This window comes from Saccopteryx bilineata, chromosome 2 (genome assembly GCF_036850765.1).
Source record: "Saccopteryx bilineata isolate mSacBil1 chromosome 2, mSacBil1_pri_phased_curated, whole genome shotgun sequence".
In the NCBI taxonomy this organism is placed as follows: domain Eukaryota; kingdom Metazoa; phylum Chordata; class Mammalia; order Chiroptera; family Emballonuridae; genus Saccopteryx; species Saccopteryx bilineata.
Window position 1 is genome coordinate 248,187,614 of NC_089491.1, and position 18,637 is coordinate 248,206,250.

At 47.7% G+C, this 18,637-nt stretch overlaps 2 protein-coding genes across 5 annotated transcripts; one reads left to right on the forward strand and one right to left on the reverse strand.

Annotated features, from left to right (window-relative positions):
- Positions 1 to 1,447: 1,447 nt before the first annotated feature.
- Positions 1,448 to 6,214, forward strand: C2H22orf39 (chromosome 2 C22orf39 homolog). 2 transcript variants are annotated; one of them, XM_066259881.1, is made up of 3 exons: positions 1,448 to 1,851; positions 1,998 to 2,165; positions 3,380 to 5,294. In XM_066259881.1, the coding sequence occupies exons 1-3, from the start codon at positions 1,828 to 1,830 to the stop codon at positions 3,440 to 3,442; spliced, it is 255 nt and encodes an 84-aa protein (XP_066115978.1). In that variant the 5' UTR covers positions 1,448 to 1,827; the 3' UTR covers positions 3,443 to 5,294. The 2 variants fall into 2 exon arrangements, with proteins under 2 accessions (XP_066115978.1, XP_066115977.1); XM_066259880.1 differs by lacking the exon at positions 3,380 to 5,294 and adding an exon at positions 5,316 to 6,214 and having other exon boundaries at positions 1,676 to 1,851.
- A 747-nt stretch (positions 6,215 to 6,961) lies between these two features.
- Positions 6,962 to 11,047, reverse strand: MRPL40 (mitochondrial ribosomal protein L40). 3 transcript variants are annotated; one of them, XM_066259879.1, is made up of 5 exons: positions 10,918 to 11,047; positions 10,182 to 10,356; positions 9,704 to 9,787; positions 7,931 to 8,089; positions 6,962 to 7,395 (listed from the first exon to the last, which is right to left on the reverse strand). In XM_066259879.1, the coding sequence occupies exons 2-5, from the start codon at positions 10,232 to 10,234 to the stop codon at positions 7,071 to 7,073; spliced, it is 621 nt and encodes a 206-aa protein (XP_066115976.1). In that variant the 5' UTR covers positions 10,235 to 10,356; positions 10,918 to 11,047; the 3' UTR covers positions 6,962 to 7,070. The 3 variants fall into 3 exon arrangements, with proteins under 3 accessions (XP_066115976.1, XP_066115975.1, XP_066115974.1); XM_066259878.1 differs by having other exon boundaries at positions 10,660 to 11,046; XM_066259877.1 differs by having other exon boundaries at positions 10,541 to 11,046.
- Positions 11,048 to 18,637: the final 7,590 nt, after the last annotated feature.

Genomic DNA, 18,637 nt, shown 5'->3' on the forward strand with positions numbered 1-18,637 from the left:
CTCTCACTCTAACTCTCTCTCCTCTCTAAAATGAATAAATAAATAAAATTTAAAAAAAAACTAATGAATACATAAATAGGTAGAAAAAGAATATTTCTCTCGCCCCCTCTCCCCCTCCCTTTCTCTCTCAAATCAATAAAAATAAAAGAGCTCTTCTGGGGGCTTCTGGTGGACAAAGTAGTTGTGCATCCTCAGAAAAGGAGAGGATGCACGCTCCAGGACAAAAGCCCCAGAGTCCACCCATGTATTCTCAGCATTAAAGACTGTCATGACAGGCCTGACCTGTGGTGGTGCAGTGGATCAAGCGTCGAACTGGATCGCTGAGGTCACTGGTCCAAAACCCTGGGCTTGCCAGGTCAAGGCACATATGGGAGTTGATGGTTTTCTCCTCCCCCCCCCCCTTCTTTCTCTCTCTGTCTCCTCTAAAATGAATAAATAAATAAAAATAATTTTTTTAAAAAAAGACTGTCATGATGACCAGGGCTGGGCCCTGTGACCCAAAACACTAACACTACTGGTGATGCATGCGGTTTCAGAAGGCATGAAGCGTCACTGTGACCTACCTGACCCTTCACTTAAAGAGGTCTATTTCACTAGCAGAAGTAGAAGCCCTCAGTGGGTAGGCAGCCTCCACTGGCAGGATCACATTGCCTGACACATTGTCATTTCATGCATAATAAAGAAGCTGGCCCTGGGTTTTTGTCTTCTCTAGGCATCACCTACTGTATGCAAAATGAAATCACTCCTGTTCTCTTGCTGGAGGTACAGTCCCCTGCCTTGGCCAGGGATGTACCCCATTGATGGGTCTTCTGATGACACAGTGGAGTCACCTGGAGCAAAAGCCCTGGTCATTGTCACAGTATCTTCTCCAAGCTTGGTCTGTGAGCCAACTTGGAGACTCCTGATAAAAGTGCAGCTTTCTTGCCTGACCTGTGGTGGTACAGTGGATAAAGCATCGATCTGGAAAGGTGAGGTCACAAGTTCAAATCCCTGGACTTGCCTAGTCAAGGCACATATGGGAGTTAATGCTTCCTGGTGCTCCCTTCTCTCTCTAAAAATGAATACATAAATAATAAAAGTGCAGCTTTCTGGTCCACCTGCAGGACATCTGACCTAGTCTCAATGATTATGTTTCCAGAAGTTGGAGAACCATTGTATTGGTATTGCAGGGCTTTCTGTCTCAGTCAAGCTTTCACTAGTAATAAGACATACAAGTTGCCCCGGACTTGTACCCCATGCCACTCATAGCCTCCATGCGTTTGACCACCCTGCATCGGTGCTCAGAATGCCCTTCTCGGCTCCATTTCTAGCCTGGGTTCCCTTGGGAAGTCTAGATAGCCTAACCCCAACACACGTCACGCCTCACACACAGCCAACCCGGGGTGTGTGTTCTCTGTCCTCCAGTGGACACCACACAGACTTGGCAGCTTCACGACAGTTACTGCACCGTAAGTACTTACGACAATGAACCCAATCTTTGAGATTTATGAAAATAGCCACTGAAAAGGATCGGCCTGACCATCGTGGTTCCGGAAACAGCCAAATTAACGCGGCGGTACAGGCCAGGACACACAGCCAGCACCAAGCAGTCTTCCTCTCTCCACTCGCCCCAGGCCTCCTGGCTCCGCCCCTCCTCGCGTGCGCCAACGCCCCCGGCTGTTATTGGCTGCCCCATACGGACGTCCTGTTTATTGGCACATCTCAGGAGGTGGCGAGGATTTAAGTCGTAATATCGCTGAATTTCTTGGTTTCTCCTAAGGCGCCGGCTTAGTCAGTCTTCATTGGCTATCGTGCTGAGGAAGGCGGGGGCTTAGTGCTCGCCTTGACATGGCCGACGGCTTCGGCTGGCGGGTAAGTGTGGTGGCCGTTAGGGGCCTGCGGGGGCTTTGTCGGACCATGTCATCGGCTTAACCGGGCTCTCTCCTGGGAAGGTTCAGGTTGGGGCTTTGGAGCGCGCGGCGCAGCGGCTTCTGGCTCAGGCGCACCTCTCGCCGCAGCCGCCGCGTCCCTGCGAAGCCTATCGCGCCGAGTGGGAGCTCTGCCGCAGCGCTGCGCACTTCCTGCACCACTACTACGTCCACGGAGAGCGGCCGTCTTGCGAGCAGTGGCGACGCGACCTGGACAGCTGCCGCGAATGGGAGGAGCGCCGCAGCATGGAGGCCCAGGTGCGCCCAGGAAGTTGGGGGTGGCGCTGATCCGCGGCGTCGGAATGCACAGGCTACCCCTACCCACGTTACAGGTTCCGGGACTCTGTAGAGGAGCATTGCTGGGGGCCTTCCTCTTTTGGGGCTTTCTTTCGAGGAGTACCAAAAATTAGCCTTCAACTAGGTTTTCAGACACTGGAAAGACGGGAGTGTAGGGTAGTTTGGAGAGAAAAGGGCCCCTGTTAGGGTTGTCACCTGACCTGCAAAGGTGGTGATATTGCCGGGTCCTGAAAGACCTGGAACCAGCGTTAGCAGCCTTCACCTAGTCCTAGGGGTCACACTGAGGAACAAGGCTCAGGTGCTTGGAGGAGGGTGAGCTGTAGAGGACTGGGTATGAGGCTGGAGAGGTACCAGGGCACTGGTGGGCCATTAGAAAGGGTTTAGATTCTAGGCTAAACGTGTGCTGGGAAGCATGATTTGATTTATACCTTTAAAAGATAGGTCTGGCTGTCATGTTATGAAGGGGCATACAGATCGGTAAGAAGGTGGTTCTAGTAGTCCACGCATTCAGCATATATTTATGATGTTGGGCTCTCTTGGGGATACAGGAGTGAGGAGAACAGAGCACCTGCCCTCCTAACACCTACATTTTGGCCTAGAGTACAGTGGTGCCTTGGAGCTATTGTGGGTGAGGAGATGAGAAAAAGCTGAGGTTGCAGTGCTCATGGGTTGTGCCTGGGGAAGGGGGGCCTGCAAGAGTGGTGGCTGCTTCGATGTTGTTAAACGTATGTTATTAATTGAAATAGACAAACTGATGTGGAAACCAAGCTACCCGATAAAAGAAAATGTGACACAAGTCCATAAGTGGAAGTCCAAAAAATGCAAAGTATAATTTGCAGCCCATATGGCTAAAGATTAGTAACCTTTATACATGTATGAGCTCTTATATATCAGTAAGAAAAATGGGGGTTATTTCAGAATAGAAAAGGAGGCAAAGGACACGAAGGAATTCATTCAAAAAAGAACCAAATGGCCTGGTATAGAAGTTAAAATGGCAATAGGTAGTTTCTGCCTAGCAGAATGTCAGAAGTGTCATTAGGAGCTTGGAGAGCTGTCCTGATTGTCCAAATGTCAAATGCGTATCTTTTGACTCCAGTTTTACTTCTGGAAGTTTATCTTAGGGAAGCAATTGGATAACAGAGCACTGTTAAAAGTTCAAAATGTTGCCTGACCAGGCGGTGGCGCAGTGGATAGAGCGTCGGACTGGGATGCTGAAGGACCCAGGTTTGAGACCCTGAGTTTGCCAGCTTGAGCACGGGTTCATCTGGCTTGAGCAAAAAGCTGACCAGCTTGGGCCCAAGGTCGCTGGCTCCAGCAAGGAGTTACTCGGTCTGCTGAAGGCTCCCGGTCAAGGCACATATGAGAAAGCAATCAATGAACAACTAAGGTGTTGCAACGAAAAACTGGTGATTGATGCTTCTCATCTCTCTCCGTTCCTGTCTGTCTGTCCCTATCTATCCCTCTCTCTGACTCTCTCTCTGTCCCTGTAAAAAAAAAAAAAAAAGGTTCAAAATGTTCATTTTTGTCATTGTGAAAGTGTCCTAAATTCCACTAACAGACATTTGACCAAATAACTTTTTCCACACAGTGGAGTATTACATTGCCTTTAAAAAAGAATAGATAACCTGACCAGGCGGTGGCGCAGTGGATAGAGCGTCGGACTGGGATGCGGAGGACCCAGGTTCGAGACCCTGAGGTTGCCAGCTTGAGCAGGGGCTCATCTGGTTTGAGCAAAGCTCACCAGCTTGGACCCAAGGTCGCTGGCTCAAGCAAGGGGTCACTTGGTCTGCTGAAGGCCCGCGGTCAAGGCACATAAGAGAGCAATCAGTGAACAACTAAGGTGTTGCAACGTGCAACGAAAAACTAATGATTGATGCTTCTAATCTCTCCGTTCCTGCCTGTCTGTCCCTCTCTCTGACTCTGTTAAAAAAAAAAAAAAAAAAATTAAAAAGAATAGATAATAACATCCTGGTTAAAAACAATAGTAACACATCCTAGCATGAAAAGGCACTCTATAAAAGTAAGAAGTATACACTAGCCCAGTGGTTTTCAGCTGCTAGTCTGTGGATCAGTGCCATTCTGCAAAATTTAAACACCCTGATGTCTTAAGATTATAGTCGAATCATTGGGTCTGTAATCTCAAAACAAAATCAGGGTGGTTAATTCTTTTGCAGACTAGCACTGGTTTACAGACCATTGGTTGAAAACCACTGCACTGGCCAATGGATTATTCCATCTTTAGGGAAACTTGTGATGACTCTAAAATTTGGGCCTAAAATTATGTTGGGGAAGCTGTTACCTTTACCTTGGGGTTGGAGGTTTGAGAGTCTTTCATATTCCACTTTGCATTTTTTACTTTTTAAACAAGAATGAAAACATCTGAGACAATAGAGCTTAAGAAGACTGAGAAAGTGAAATTAACTAACGTGTAAAGAGGTTAGCATAGCCCTTGGCACCTACCAAGGGGCCCTGTCACAGATGTGATATATTGCCTTGTATTTATTTTGCATCTGTGGTCTGGTCTTCTCCACGCTCATTCAGAGCTCCCTGGAAATGTGTCTCCTCCCTGATCATCCTCCCTGTGGCCACTCTTTCAGACTCCTGTCTCTTCTTCCAACTCAACCCCCAACCAGCCTTAGCAGGTGAAATGTGATTAAGTTAACAAACATCAAGCCCTGAGGCCCAGAAGATATTTTTTAAATATCCTAAAATGCTGGTCTACACAGTACAGCTGACCCTTGAACATAGGTTTGAACTGCATGGGTCCACTTATGGTGAATTTTTAAGTGGACCCACTGTTAAAACCTATGCTGGGAATCTGCATGTGCAGAGGGCCAACTTGTTATACACAGAATTTCAGCTATGTGGCACATTGGCACCCCTAATCCCAGGTTAAGGGTCAAATGCAGTTTTTTATAGTCGCTCAGGGGAAGATATGATCAAGATGAGGGCATGCTAATATGGAATAATAGCCAAAATGTATTAGATGGAAGCAGAGTTTTGTAGTGTGTACCATACACTCTATTTGTCCGTCTGTTTTTGGGAGGCTGCTGAGGAGGGAGGTACAAGGGCCATTAGAGGTGCAAAGTGACCAGACTCTCCCTTGCACAGCGGTCCCTCTGTGAGAGCGAGCGTGGGAGAGTCCAGACTGCACGAAAGCATACCCTGGTGTGGACCCCGAGGCAGAGCCCCCCTGCAGACTGGCATCTCCCTCTGCCACAGGAGAAAAACAAATGACAAGCATCCCTGCATGGCTTCCTCAGGTCTCATTCAAGTGGGGCTCATGTACAGTCCTTAGGACTCTGACTGGTCCATTCTAGTAGGTGCTTGGGAGCTTCTGCCTGGCTTGGAACACGGAGCTTGATGTCTCCAGTGCTACTTGCTCAACCCTCATCTGTGTTCAGGGTGCGCACTGCTGCCATGCTCTGGAAGACAATTTGCCCACTACACAGCTTCCAGGAAGACAAGCACCACTGCATATTGCTGTGAGCAGCCAGGTTGGGCTGCCTCATGCCCCAGGGACTATAGCACAAGAGATGGCCATCTTCAGATCTAGAATTCTCAGGTAAACTCTTGAGTTGTAGCCCTGACCTGTGTGGCTATATAGAGAGCTCAGAATGAAAGAACTAAATGGCTGTGCTGCCATGAACACCTTACCTGGCCCGGGTTTGGTGATGACCATGCATCACCAGCCACTGGTGCTCACATCTGGCTTCGGCCCACTCGCCAGTTCCTCTCCAGACACAGGTGGATTTATCTCTGGACCAGCACGCTGCACCTCCTAGGCTCACAGGAGGTGAGATTTTAAGAAATGCACACAGCTACAGAACGCACCACCTTGCATAAAAAAGGTTCACGGACTCTTGGCTGAAGAAACCCAAGCCAATTCCAGGACACATGGAATTTTGTCTGCTTAAAATTTCCCCTAATCATTTTCAGAAAATATGGGATATATCAAAAGCCATTTTATACATCAGATTCCAAATAAAAGCTGAAAATTAAATCAACAATTTAGTTGAGATTATTAAATTTGGCATCTGACATTATACCAACACTGTTAAAAGAAGGTCATTAAGGTACGCTACAATCTAGTATGACTGGAGGCAGTTGTGTGTGGACACAGCAAAAAGGTAGTCATCTACAAGCCAAGGAGAGAGGCCTCCAAAGAAACCAACCCTGCTGGTCCCTCAATCTTGGAGTTCTATCTTCCAGAATTATAAAGAATGTCTGTTTCAGCCATGCAGCAATGGCATTCTGTTCTGACATCCCCAGCACACTAATAGTCACCATTCCAGACTAATTGCACCACTCAAATGTAGTCCACAGCCCCAAGGTGTCCCACCCTCCTGTGGGGCACAGCAACTTTGTTAATTAGTCCTAGGTTTTGCTCCACTCTCCTCAGCCTCCCTCCAGCTTAAAATGCTAATCTGTCCCTGCTGATGATATGAGGAAGTTCATGTGTTATGTCTGCCCCACCTGAGAAGTTCATGTGTTATGTCCCCCCCCTTCCTCTCTACCCATCTGTGTAGACAACACATTGCACACAGCCTGCACATCCCTCACCTGTTTCTTGGGGTGATTTTGTGCTTCCTGCTGGAAGCATCTGCCCCACACACTATAATCTTCCTTTTTACTTGGGGGACAGCAGTGATCAACACTCAGTCATCCTCTCCCCAGTACATGACAAGGACAGCATCTTTCACCCCTACTAAGCCTCAAGTGAATTAATTTTGACTCTAACATAAGACAAAGAGACACTTGATTAAACTTACATTTATTCTCAGCATGCCTAATTCTGTGACAAGCAGGCTTGAGTCCTGATCATTCTGGCTCTCAAGGGCAGCATGTTCAGACAGCTGCGCAGCTCTACCTCTTGAACTCCACCTGTGCGTACACCTTGGTGATGTCATGGTATCTGCCTTCAGGGGGCTGGTAGTTGGAGACTGGTGGGGTGTAATGTGGCCCTTCTCTCTCAAAAGGGAACAGACTAGGGTCCCTCTTGATGGCCTCCACGTGGAGTTCCTCGGATGTGAGTCGCAGTTCCTGCAGAGCTTCCTGCTGGGCCTCAAGCATGGTCTTGATGGCTTCCCTCTCCATCTCATGCTCTCGCTGCTTATACAGGGACCACTTCTTCAGAAGCAAAGCCCTCCGCTCAGCCTCTTCAAAGGAGAGCTGTACCTGAGGCCGCTGTCTGGGAACACACAAATCCAAAGGTATGAAGCTGGGGAGCACTGACCAGGGAGTCTAGGTAACTGCATATGCCCAAGCATCCTCCTGCCAGACACAGGTGGAATTAGGAAAGGAAGTAAAAATCTAGAACAAATCCAGGAATGGAATGCTGAATGTGGCAACCACTGCAGTTGACAATAGGAACCAGTGCCCTTTGTTTTACTTGGAGATAAGAAACTGTAGTTCTCTGAAGAGACTCTGTAATAATTCCTCTTTCTCAGGCAGAAACTACCTTTGGTGAGAAGTGACTCTGGAGAAAAGTGAAATGGTATAATAAAAACGGCCACCAATATCCAAGGAGTGTATCAAGAGGCCTGTATCAAGTGCTTGTATGGCAAGGTGTTACTTTATAAATAGTGCACACTACTTTATAAGACAATAACCCTGCACACAACACATCCTAACTATAACCATCTGCATCACAAAGCAAGAGGCTAAGGGTTTTCTACCATCAGGATGGACAAGCCCTGAGGACCTCAAGCCTAGAGGACCCTTACCTCACTTTATCCATGAACCTCACAGGCGTAATAAAATCTTCAATGGGAATTAGTTCCTGGCTAGCCTTCTCCAATCGTCGGATCCTCTTTTTCAAACGGTCCTTTACAGCTTGGTCTTTTCTAGGATCAACCTTCTTCTTCTTTCGCAGAGGTTCTGCTCTAATGGATAAAGAAAACATTAAAATTTTTCCTCTTCAGTCTCACAAACATGTTGAGACAGGGTACTAGATAAAGTACCCCAAACTTGTACTGAGCTCTCCGCTGGGGAATGAACTGTGCATGGTGCTGACCTAGTAAACTGAGTGTGACAGGGACATGGCCTCCACCTTAGGGTCCTTTGTGAGAACTGTGTGGGCCCTGTAACCCAGGAAGGGGGTGGAAAGCTTCATGGGGCACCAGAGTATAAATTAAAGCAGGGGTCAGGAACCTTTTTGGCTGAGAGAGCCATGAACTCCACATATTTTAAAATGTAATTCCGTGAGAGCCATACAATGACCCATGTACATTACGCATTATCCAATAAAAATTTGGTGTTGTCCTGGAGGACAGCTGTGATTGGCCCCAGCCACCTGCAACCATGAACATGAGAGATAGGAAATGAATGGATTGTAATACATGAGAATGTTTTATATTTTTAATATTATTTTTTTTATTAAAGATTTGTCTACGAGCCAGATGCAGCCATCAAAAGGGCCACATCTGGCTTGCGAGCCATAGGTTCCCGACCCCTGAATTAAAGGGAAGTGCTCATCTTTAGTGCTGGAGTTCAGGCGTACCTTGGGATTGCACTTAAAAGTAAAAATACCAAACTGGTGAATTAGAAGTTAAGTATTCACCTCGTAAATGGATTTGTTATTTATAAAAATTATTTCAGTAAGACTAAGAGAGCCTGACCAGGCGGTAGCACCGTGGATAGAGCATCGGACTGGGATGCAGAGGACCCAGGTTCGAGACCCCGAGGTCGCCAGCTTGAACATGGGCTCATCTGGTTTGAGCAAAGCTCACCACTTGGACCCAAGGTCGCTGGCTTGAGCAAGGGGTTACTTGGTCTGCTGAAGGCCCATGGTCAAGGCACATATGAGAAAGCAATCAATGAACAACCAAGGTGTCGCAACAAAAAGCTGATGATTGATGCTTCTCATCTCTCCATTCCTGTCTGTCTGTCCCTATCTATCCCTCTATCTGACTCTGTCTCTGTACAAAAAAAAAAGACTAAGAGAGACAGTATAACAAAAGTGACTGGCATGTCCCTACTTTTGGGGATTTCTTAACAAATGTTCCCATCCTAGAACATTAACAAAAGCCTGATTTACTCTCAGGACACATTTCCTATGGTGATAATTTACTACACATATTAAGAATAATCAAATCCTCTAGCATCAGAACCAGATTTCTTGAATCAAATCCCTAGAAAGCATCCAGAGTTCCAGGGGGAAAAATTAGTCCACACACACACACACACACACAGTCCCCACTTCTCCAGGGACTCAAGAAATGGAAGGCCCATGGAGAAAGGTTATGTTTGCCCTTTCACAAACACAAGAACCCACTCAATGCTAACTGTTATTTAAGCTACTTTTACATTTGTTTTCCTGATTACAGACACAGCAGTAGTCCATACAGACAAGCCAGAAAAAACATCTAGCTAAATTTAACTGAGAAATTTTGTAGACTATTACTTTTAAAACCCAAAAAGTAGTCTTGCTTTGTTCTGTTCAAGTGCACATCTCCCGCTGACACTCCCAAAGAGATCAGACCCACAGCTGAGTTTACCTCATAGGAATGAGTTCCCAGAAAGACAACAATGAAGCTCGCTGGTGGGTGTCTCTAACCTGTGTCTGCCAAATTCCCATACGCCTGAAAGAGATGAGAGTATGTGTAAATATCTGATTCTCCTCACTCAACAGAAAAAAAGGATTGTTTTTTGAGTTTTTTTTGTTTTTGTTTTTTTTTTTTTGCAATACCCTTAAAACTTAAGGCACTTGTAACTGCTAGATGTGACAGCAAGGTCAACGTGGGAGATTTTCAAAATCGCCCGTTCACATCTGAGAGCAGCTTGGCAGGATCCCGACTCGCCAGGGTCCTCGAATTATCATCCACAGGAAGAGGCGGGATCAGCCAGCTCGGTCCTTAGATACCCGTGGACAAGGGTAGCCGTGAAGGGACTGCATGCGAGGCCCGCGCCAACTGGCGCGGAGTTCCCCCACGTGCGCCCCAAGGATCGTACTACCCGTCTGAGGTCCGCACTCACCAGGACGGCGAATGCAGAGCGCCCGCGGTAGCTCGGAGCACCGTGGCGGCCATGACTCCTAAAGCAGCCCAGCGGCTGCTTCCGGGCGCGCACTTCAGAAGTCCGGCCTGAGGTGCCCGGGGATACAGTCCCGCGGTCCGGTTGATTCACTTTCCCGTCCGTCCTAGGGTGCGAGCTGTAGAGGGCTGGGTCACGCTTGGCCCCGCCTGGACGTAGCGGCGGCGCGTGGGGCACGTCCCGAACGGAGGGTTGGGTCACGCTTGGCCCTGCCCAGAGCGCCTCGCCTAGGCGCCACGAGCTTACACGTAACCACCCCCCCACACACACACACACCCCACACCCCTTGTCAGCCTGCACACCTGTGAGGGCCAAGACCCCTCAGGGTAGCCGAGGGGATGTCCCTCTACTCCAGGCCTAAGTGTTCACGTCTGTAAAAAATAGTCCTGATCTTTCCATAAGCCTCGGCCTCCCATATTACCTTCCTTGAAGCTGGCTCACCCCCCTGCATTCGTTCAAGCCCGAGACCACGCCGGCACGTGGCCTGGCGTTCGCGAAATGCCCAATAAACGGGTGTTGATGAATGACGGAAGCTAGTTAATTAGTCGAATCGTAACCAGCGAGGTAGAGCTGGAAAGAGGCGTCTGCGCCAACACGACCCCCGCGGTAGCTCGGAAAGAGGCGTCTGCGCTAACACGACCCTGTTTGGCTCCGCTGGCCTGGCGTGCAACTCAAGTACCCGCTCGTCCGCCTCGGTCCCAGTCGACCCTCCCCCTTCTCCGCCGCTGGGCCCGGGCTGGATCCGAAACGGAACCGCCCTGCGCTGCCCCTGCCGGGAGAGGAGCTGGGCGGCCCCGTCCGCACGGGGAGCGGTTTCCCGCCGGGGTGATTTGGCAGGTACGCTCCGTGACTTCCGGCGTTGCCTGGGAGCTGCCGGAGGTGGAGCGGCGCAGGGGATGCGGCTCTGGCGGCGGCAGTGGCGGCCGAGCGCGGGGGGCGGCTGTGGCGGCGGCCTGGGGCGCGAGCCCGTGATGGCGTGGTAGTACTGAGGGCGTGGGGCGGGCAGCGACTGGAGGGCGGGCGGCACGGAAGGAAGTGGCGGTGGTGGCTCCATGGCCCGCGCGCGTTGAAGGACGCGGCTCTCGCCTCAGCCCGGCGGCGGCGGCAGCCGAACAATGAAGCTCCTGAAGCCGACCTGGGTCAATCACAATGGTAAGTGAACGCAGGGGTCGCGGGAAGCGTCAGATCGGGGTCCGGAGTCGAGTCGGAGCTGCGCGCACGCTCTGCCCGTCTCGCTCCCGACGCCTGCTGCCCGGTGCCAGAGCCGCGGAACGGGAGGTAACGGACTTTGTCCTCGGAGCTGGGAGCCTGGCGAGCCCCGGCACGTGCTGCGCCTAGCTGCCGCGAAGTCCGCCTACGGCACCAGTTCTTGCGCTGAGCCCTTGGCCGCCCACCCGTGGTATGTGGAGGCGCCGCGGCCTGGCTCTGGGGAGCGGCCTTTGGGCCCCAGCCAGTTCCTGCCACTCATCTGCATCAGCCAGGATGTGCCCAGATGGTCCGATATGTGAAACCTGGGCGCAACCCCCCTTGTAGCCTTTTGTTGGTGGGTTGAAGACCTGAAATCTCTAAGTCTCTGTCATGCCATGCAGTGTACTGCACCGGCTGACGCCTGAATATTGTGACAGTGCCCCCAGTTGGGGGATTAAGGCTCAGGGCTGAGGTCTCCCAGCCGAAAGAACCATATTTATTCTGAACTGGGGCATCGGGGTGAGTTGTATTGGGGCCCATAGGGCACAGGTGTGTTCTAGGAGAGAGACTTACTTGGTTCTGTGTCAGTGGCCCCAGTGTAAACCCTGTGGGAAAAGACCCTTCAGCCCCCTGGTTAAGAGCAGATTGTTGTACAGAGAAGCTTTGGGTAGCCAGCAGTTTTGTCATAGTTCCTAGTTGGCACAACCGCAGGAGTCATTTTTTGCCCCCTCACCCGCCCCCGGAACCCCAATCCCCTTGCTGACAGCACCGAAGCCCTGGGCCTAGGAGCATTCCTCCAGCATAAGGCCTGTAGCCCTTATTCCAGCCTGTCTCTGACTACTGATAGGCAAAGGGTCACCCTGATTCTGTCTTGTTCCTCATTTCTGATTTGCAGTGCAACTAAAAGGAGCTACAGTTTTCTTTTAGAGCAAGTAAAGTAGATGTTTTTGCCTTTTTGTACATTTTACTTTTCAATTTTGAGCCTGATCTGGAGTTGCTCTCTGCTACTGCAACTGAACCAAGCATCTGTCTGTGTTCTTTCTGTTAGAAGTACTCTCCCTTTCCATCTCCTTGTTTGATATCTTTCTCATTTTTCAGGGCCCAAGTGAGGTCACCTTTTCCTTTTGTTACCATTCCTCCTGAGTTACTCCACTAGACCACTAGATGTGCTCTGTCCCTATGGGTGTACTTTCCATATGCCCTCGGGGTGGTGACTGCCTCATTGTCCTCTGTGTTCCCTGCCACACTCAGTCTTCCACATAAAGGATATATGATAAATGTTGGCTAAAACAGGTAAGAAAACTGAGGTTTCTGTAATTTATGAAGACACAACTAGGTTTACTGTGTTTGAAAGCAAAAGCTGTAAACTTCAGTTTCATTTCTCCTGGAGAACTGACCAAATGTTCAGTAATATAAATTATGGTGCTTGCAGATCAGGAAAGGAAACATTTCATATGAACTAGCTTGTTGTGTAAGTGAAGATCTGATGACATTTTCATTTAAAAATAAAAATTTTGCCTAGATCAGTTTGTGTTTATAGTCACTGTATCCTTCTCTAGTCTCTCTTTAACCTCTGCCATATAATTTTTAACTCTGTGATAAGCTTCTTTGTAGGACACAAGTTTGTGCTGTGTAAGCATAAGTCAGGGTGCTTAAGTGATTATCAAGATCCAAACAAGTGAGAGTCTGCAATCAGGCCAGCAGCCAAACTTCCCAGCCTGGCAGAGTGGGCAGAGCAATAGACCTGGGCCTCTTATTGTTGCGGCCTCACCATAGTCTTATGATAGAACTTGATAATATCTGCTTTGCTTTCTTCACTGTACAATTGTGATGTTTGCCTGGGGAGGTAAACACAAAAGTGCACCCCAGACTATAAAATGCTTTAAAAAGCTAAGACAATAAAAAAAGAATTGAGACTCTGGCTAGAAAGGATTTCTTTTAAACTTGTTCTTTGTAAAATTTCCTTCCTTTTAAAATCTCCTGAAATCTATCTTTGTCTCATCAAGTGTTCAGAAGAACTGTCAGAGTAAATTACCACTATCCTGAAGGGTATGATGATGATCTGGATCACTGACCAGCCCTACTGAGCAGTCCTTTAAAAACTGATGAATAGAGCTGCTGAGGCTGGGAACGGCTTAGCCAGAAGCCAGAGTGGTGGGTGCTTATTTTGGATTAACAAACCAGCCTGACCAGGCGGTGGCGCAGTGGATAGAGAATCAGACTGAGATGCGGAGGACCCAGGTTCGAGACCCTGAGGTTGCCAGCTTGAGTGCGGGCTTATCTGGTTTTAGCAAAGCTCACCAGCTTGGACCAAGGTTACTGGCTCGAGCAAGGGGTTACTGGGTCTGCTGAAGACCCGTGGTCAAGGCACATATGAGAAAGCAATCAGTGAACAACTAAGGTGTTGATGATTGATGCTTCTCATCTCTCTCCGTTCCTGTCTGTCCCTATCTGTCCCTCTCTCTGACTCTCTCTCTGTCTCTGTAAAATAAATAAATAATTTTTTAAAAAGACCACGGTGCTTTGGAGAGTGCATCATTTGACTTTCTGACTCTGCATTTATGTCTTCTGATTTCTTGTGTGGCTTATTTTTACTCTAAGGCAGCGGTTCTCAACCTGTCGCAACCCACAGGTTGAGAACCGCTGCTCTAAGGTAAGGTTTCTCAGCTTCAGCACTGTTGACATATTAGACCATATAATTGTTCTGGGGACTGTCCTGTGCATGATAAGATGTTAGCATCCCTGGCCTGTACCCATCAGATATCAGAGGCACCCATATCCCCATACACACCCAGTTGTGACAACCAAAAATGTCTCCAGACATTGCCAATATCCCCTGGTGGCCAGAATCACCCTCAGCTGAAAACCTGCTCTATGGTGATCAGTAAGTTAATAAATCTTGAAGTTGTCATATCTTACAGGTGAGCCTTGAATATGAAACAGACTGAGTTCAAGATGCCATTGCTTATTAACTATAAATTCTTAGGATTGTGATTCCACTCTGCACCTTGGTAAAGTTGAATGAATATAAAGACTCAACCCTATCATTTTACCATGTACTCAAATATAAAAGAGTGCCTTAAGGTATACAATTAGAGCCAAAATATTTGTAACTTATATAGAAGTTAGGTGCCTGGCACTGTTCACACACACACATTTTACTCTGTGTTCTTAGATATTGTATTCCTTATATATTTAATTTTAACTTGGGGTTGGCAAAAATAAGGTTCATTTCTTAGGTTACAGCCATATATTTGTAGGTTACAACCATATACTTGTCAGAAAGTAGAAGCGATTGGGTTTTTGATAGAAAAAATATATATTTTGTGTTTAGGAAATTTCATTAAGATGGGTTCTTCTCATCCCTGGGCCTTTGTTTCTAAGAGATTTTTTCTGGCATTCTCATCCCTGAGTGTTCAGCTCTTCAGTGAAGCCCATTCTAACCAGAGGGACCAGGACTAAAGAACTCTCATCCCCCTTTGGCCTCTGGCTCAGTTCTGATGGCAGTGTTGTAAAAGGTGTTTGTCAAATTTTCAATAATAGGAATAATTTGTCAGTTAATCACATTGCATTGTGGTGTATGTATTTTCTCTCCTGTCCTGTGATTGCATTTTTTTTTCCCTACCCTGTCTCATTCCAGAAAAGATTTTAAAACATCCCATTGAGACATATTCTACATCTGGGTAAAAATAAATAAGTCAGCTTGAAGGGGAAATGCAGAAGGATGGTACAATAATGAAGTCAGGTCTGGGTGTGGAAAGGCCCTGCACAGCTACTGGAGAGGCACTGAAGACCTGTCTGAGAGTAGGCTGGGAGGGATCCTAATGGTGATAGTTTGCGATCACAGTGGTCATTAGGGTAAACTTTGCAGTTGCTCTAGATCAGGGGTTCTCAAACAGACCAACGATTGGAGACATCTTTGGTTTTCACAACTGAACCAGGTGGGAGTTATTGGGATCTATCTAGTGGGTACAGGACAGGACTGCTGTTGAATACCCTACAGCCTATAGGACATGCACCCTGCCTGACCAGGTGGTGGCTCAGTGGATAGAACGTCAGACTGAGATGCGGAGGACCCAGGTTCAAGACCCCGAGGTTGCCAGCTTGAGTGCGGGCCTATCTGGTTTGAGCAAAGCTCACCAGCTTGGACCCAAGGTCGCTGGCTCGAGCAAGGGGTTACTCAGTCTGCTGAAGACCTGTGGTCAAGGCACATGAGAAAGCAATCAGTGAACAACTAAGGTGTTGCAACGAAAAACTGATGATTGATGCTTCTCATCTCTCTCTGTTCCTGTCTGTGTGTCCCTGTCTATCCCTCTCTCTGTCTCTGTAAAAAATAAATAAATAAAATTTAAAAAAAAAAAAGAATCATCTGGCCCAAAATGTCAGTAGTGCTGAGGTTCAGAAATCCTGCTGTAGATAAGAATTCTTTATTGTTATTTGCCTTTTCATGTATTTGTTTCATCATTCCAAGTAGATTGTTTCCTGAGGACAAGAGTTTTACCTTTCATTTTGGAGTCAGTCTTGTTCTTGAATCTCCTAGCTCTCCAGATATGTCAGAGAAGGTTCTTTTAATCTCCTTTCCTGATCTGTGAAATGAAGCCAGTAACACCTGCCTCTCCTGCTACCTGTGCAGACTTAGGAAATGTGAGCTCTCTTTATGCCATCTCTCACTGACATATGCCTGAAGACAGAACGTCGATTTAATAAAATAACCCAGCCTGACCAGGCAGTGGCACAGTGGATAGAGCGTTGGACTGGGACCCAGAGGACCCAGATTTGAAACCCCAAAGTCACCGGCTTGAGCTCAGGCTCACCAGCTTGAGCACTGGGTCGCTGACTTGAGTGTGGGATCATAGACACGACCCCATGGTCACTGACTTGAGCAAGGGGTCACTCTGCTGTAGCAGATGAGTAACACCTTGCCACTGTGAGTGATTCTCCTCACTCAACAGAAAAAAAGGATTGTTTTTTGAGTTGTTGTTTTTTGTTTGTTTTTTTGCAATACCCTTAAAACTTAAGGCACTTGTAACTGCTAGATGTGACAGCAAGGTCAACGTGGGAGATTTTCAAAATCGCCCGTTCACATCTGAGAGCAGCTTGGCAGGATCCCGACTCGCCAGGGTCCTCGAATTATCTGCTGCTGTAGCCCCTCCCCCCGTCAAGGCACAGATGAGAAAGCAATCAATGAACAACTAACTAAGGTGCCGCAATGAAGAATTGATGCTTCTCATCTCTCTCTCTCTCTTCCTGTCTGTCTGTCCGTCCCTCTCTCTGTCTTTCTGTCTCTTGTCTCACACACACACAAAAAGGAAAGAAAAGAACCCAAATACATCTGAAGAGGATTCAGAAGAAAACTGGGTGGGATTTTGCCCTGGATAGTACACATGTGGGTGTTTCACTGATTTATGTACCAGATAATGAACCCTTCTAGAGAGAACTTCTGTGGGGATCAGAGGTACATAAGTCTATCCCAGTATATGGAAAGCTGTGCAGTAGGTAGGAGACAGGGACATACACCACATTATAGAATGCGGGGCATAGGGAAACCAGGGCTAAGTGAGGGAGCCCCCATGGCCCCTGGGAAGGGCTCATGGTTTGTGGTGTGCCCTGGGACTGAGCCTTGACCATAGGAGAATTGTGACGGTGGAAAAGGTCCCACTGCTGTGGGAACATTAGGAGCAAAGGCCCAGGGAGGGTTGAGAGCATTTAAGTGGAGACAGCATATTAAGGCATGACTGAGCAGGTGAAGGGGGAAATGGGGCTGGTAGGCAGAGCCTTAAGCACCTTGATAGAAGCTTAGATTGTCTTTTAGCAGGTTGGAGGAGGGACACATTGAGCTTTCTGAAGAGACTGGATGTAACACCCAACCTCTGTCTCCAGAAGGTCCCTGGAGGCAGTTCTCTGGGTCTTGGTGAGAGATGATGAGGGACAGGGAGGTCATTGGTGGTGGAGGTAAGGAATGTATAGATACTGAAACGAGGCAGAGGCAGGTGACTGTAGATTTGTGTCACTCTCTGAATTTATTTCTTTAGTATGCTGGAGAAAGAATAAGAATGAGGTCTAGGAAATGGGGTTTTCTTAAACATTTGTGTTTATCTAAGAAGTGGTTGAGATGTTTTCACGTCATGAGCAGAATTATAGTTTAAAAATTGGAGGGACCTCTGGGCAGCACCTGGTTTTGGCCACTAAGGAGACCTACTGCCATTGCACTGATTTTGGATCCTGTCATTGACCATGGAGATAGGGCTCTTTCTGCCTTGACCCCTCCTTTTCCCCAGAGGTTGCTAGACTGTCCTGCTTATCCAGGTTGTTTGCCTGTAGACTGCAGACATGTCTAGCACATGAAACATAGGTCTGGAATGAACCCTGGAACCAAAAATTGATGCAAGGACATTTTATTACTCTGCCAAGAAGATGAGCAGCAATACCTAGAGAAGTGGAGCCATTGGCAGTGTCCACATTATTAAATGACAGGGAGCATTACAGATATTGTGAGTTGCCTGGCCCCTATTCCTTTCCAGCAGAATCCCAGTGTTTTTTAGGTGTCCGCCCTCTTCTGCAGGCCAAGCTGCAAGGGAAAGTCTTGATAGCCCTAAGCTGGTATGTGAGTAAGTGCTAGAGATTTGTTGGGTAATAGTCATTTGATGCCATTTTAGCCAATAAGACTGGGAACGATGTCAAGGAAATCAACTAGGAAAAGATGTGTGAGAAGCCATTCTCTCTTCTGCTGGAGTTCACTAAGTATGCACATGGCAGCCAGCTGGTGACCATGAAGACAAGGCTCACATGAGTATGACAGGAAGGGAAGGTGGAAGGATATAGTTCCTTAAGCTGCTGAATTAATGCACTTCAAAGTTGACCTATCTCAGGACTTGTTATATGTATTATAGATTACCCTTGAAATTCTTTTATGACTTGCAGCAGAAACAAAACATTCCTAACAGTACAATTGGCAGATAGAAACAGGATGCATGGGGATGAGTTAGGAGTCATACCCAGATTCTAACCAGAGCCCAGGCTTACTCTTTCTAATTACCAAGTGTTGGTCTTTGTGCTATGCACCTCCATCTTAAAGAGCTTGGGCTCCCTTTTCCTCCTTGGAAAGAGCTCTCAGAAGCCCCTCAGTACAGCTTGGTACTGGGAGTCCCCCTGTGCTTGAATACTGTCCTCTGGCTGCTTCTCTAACACTTAGAGGACCTTGAGGCTTGTAA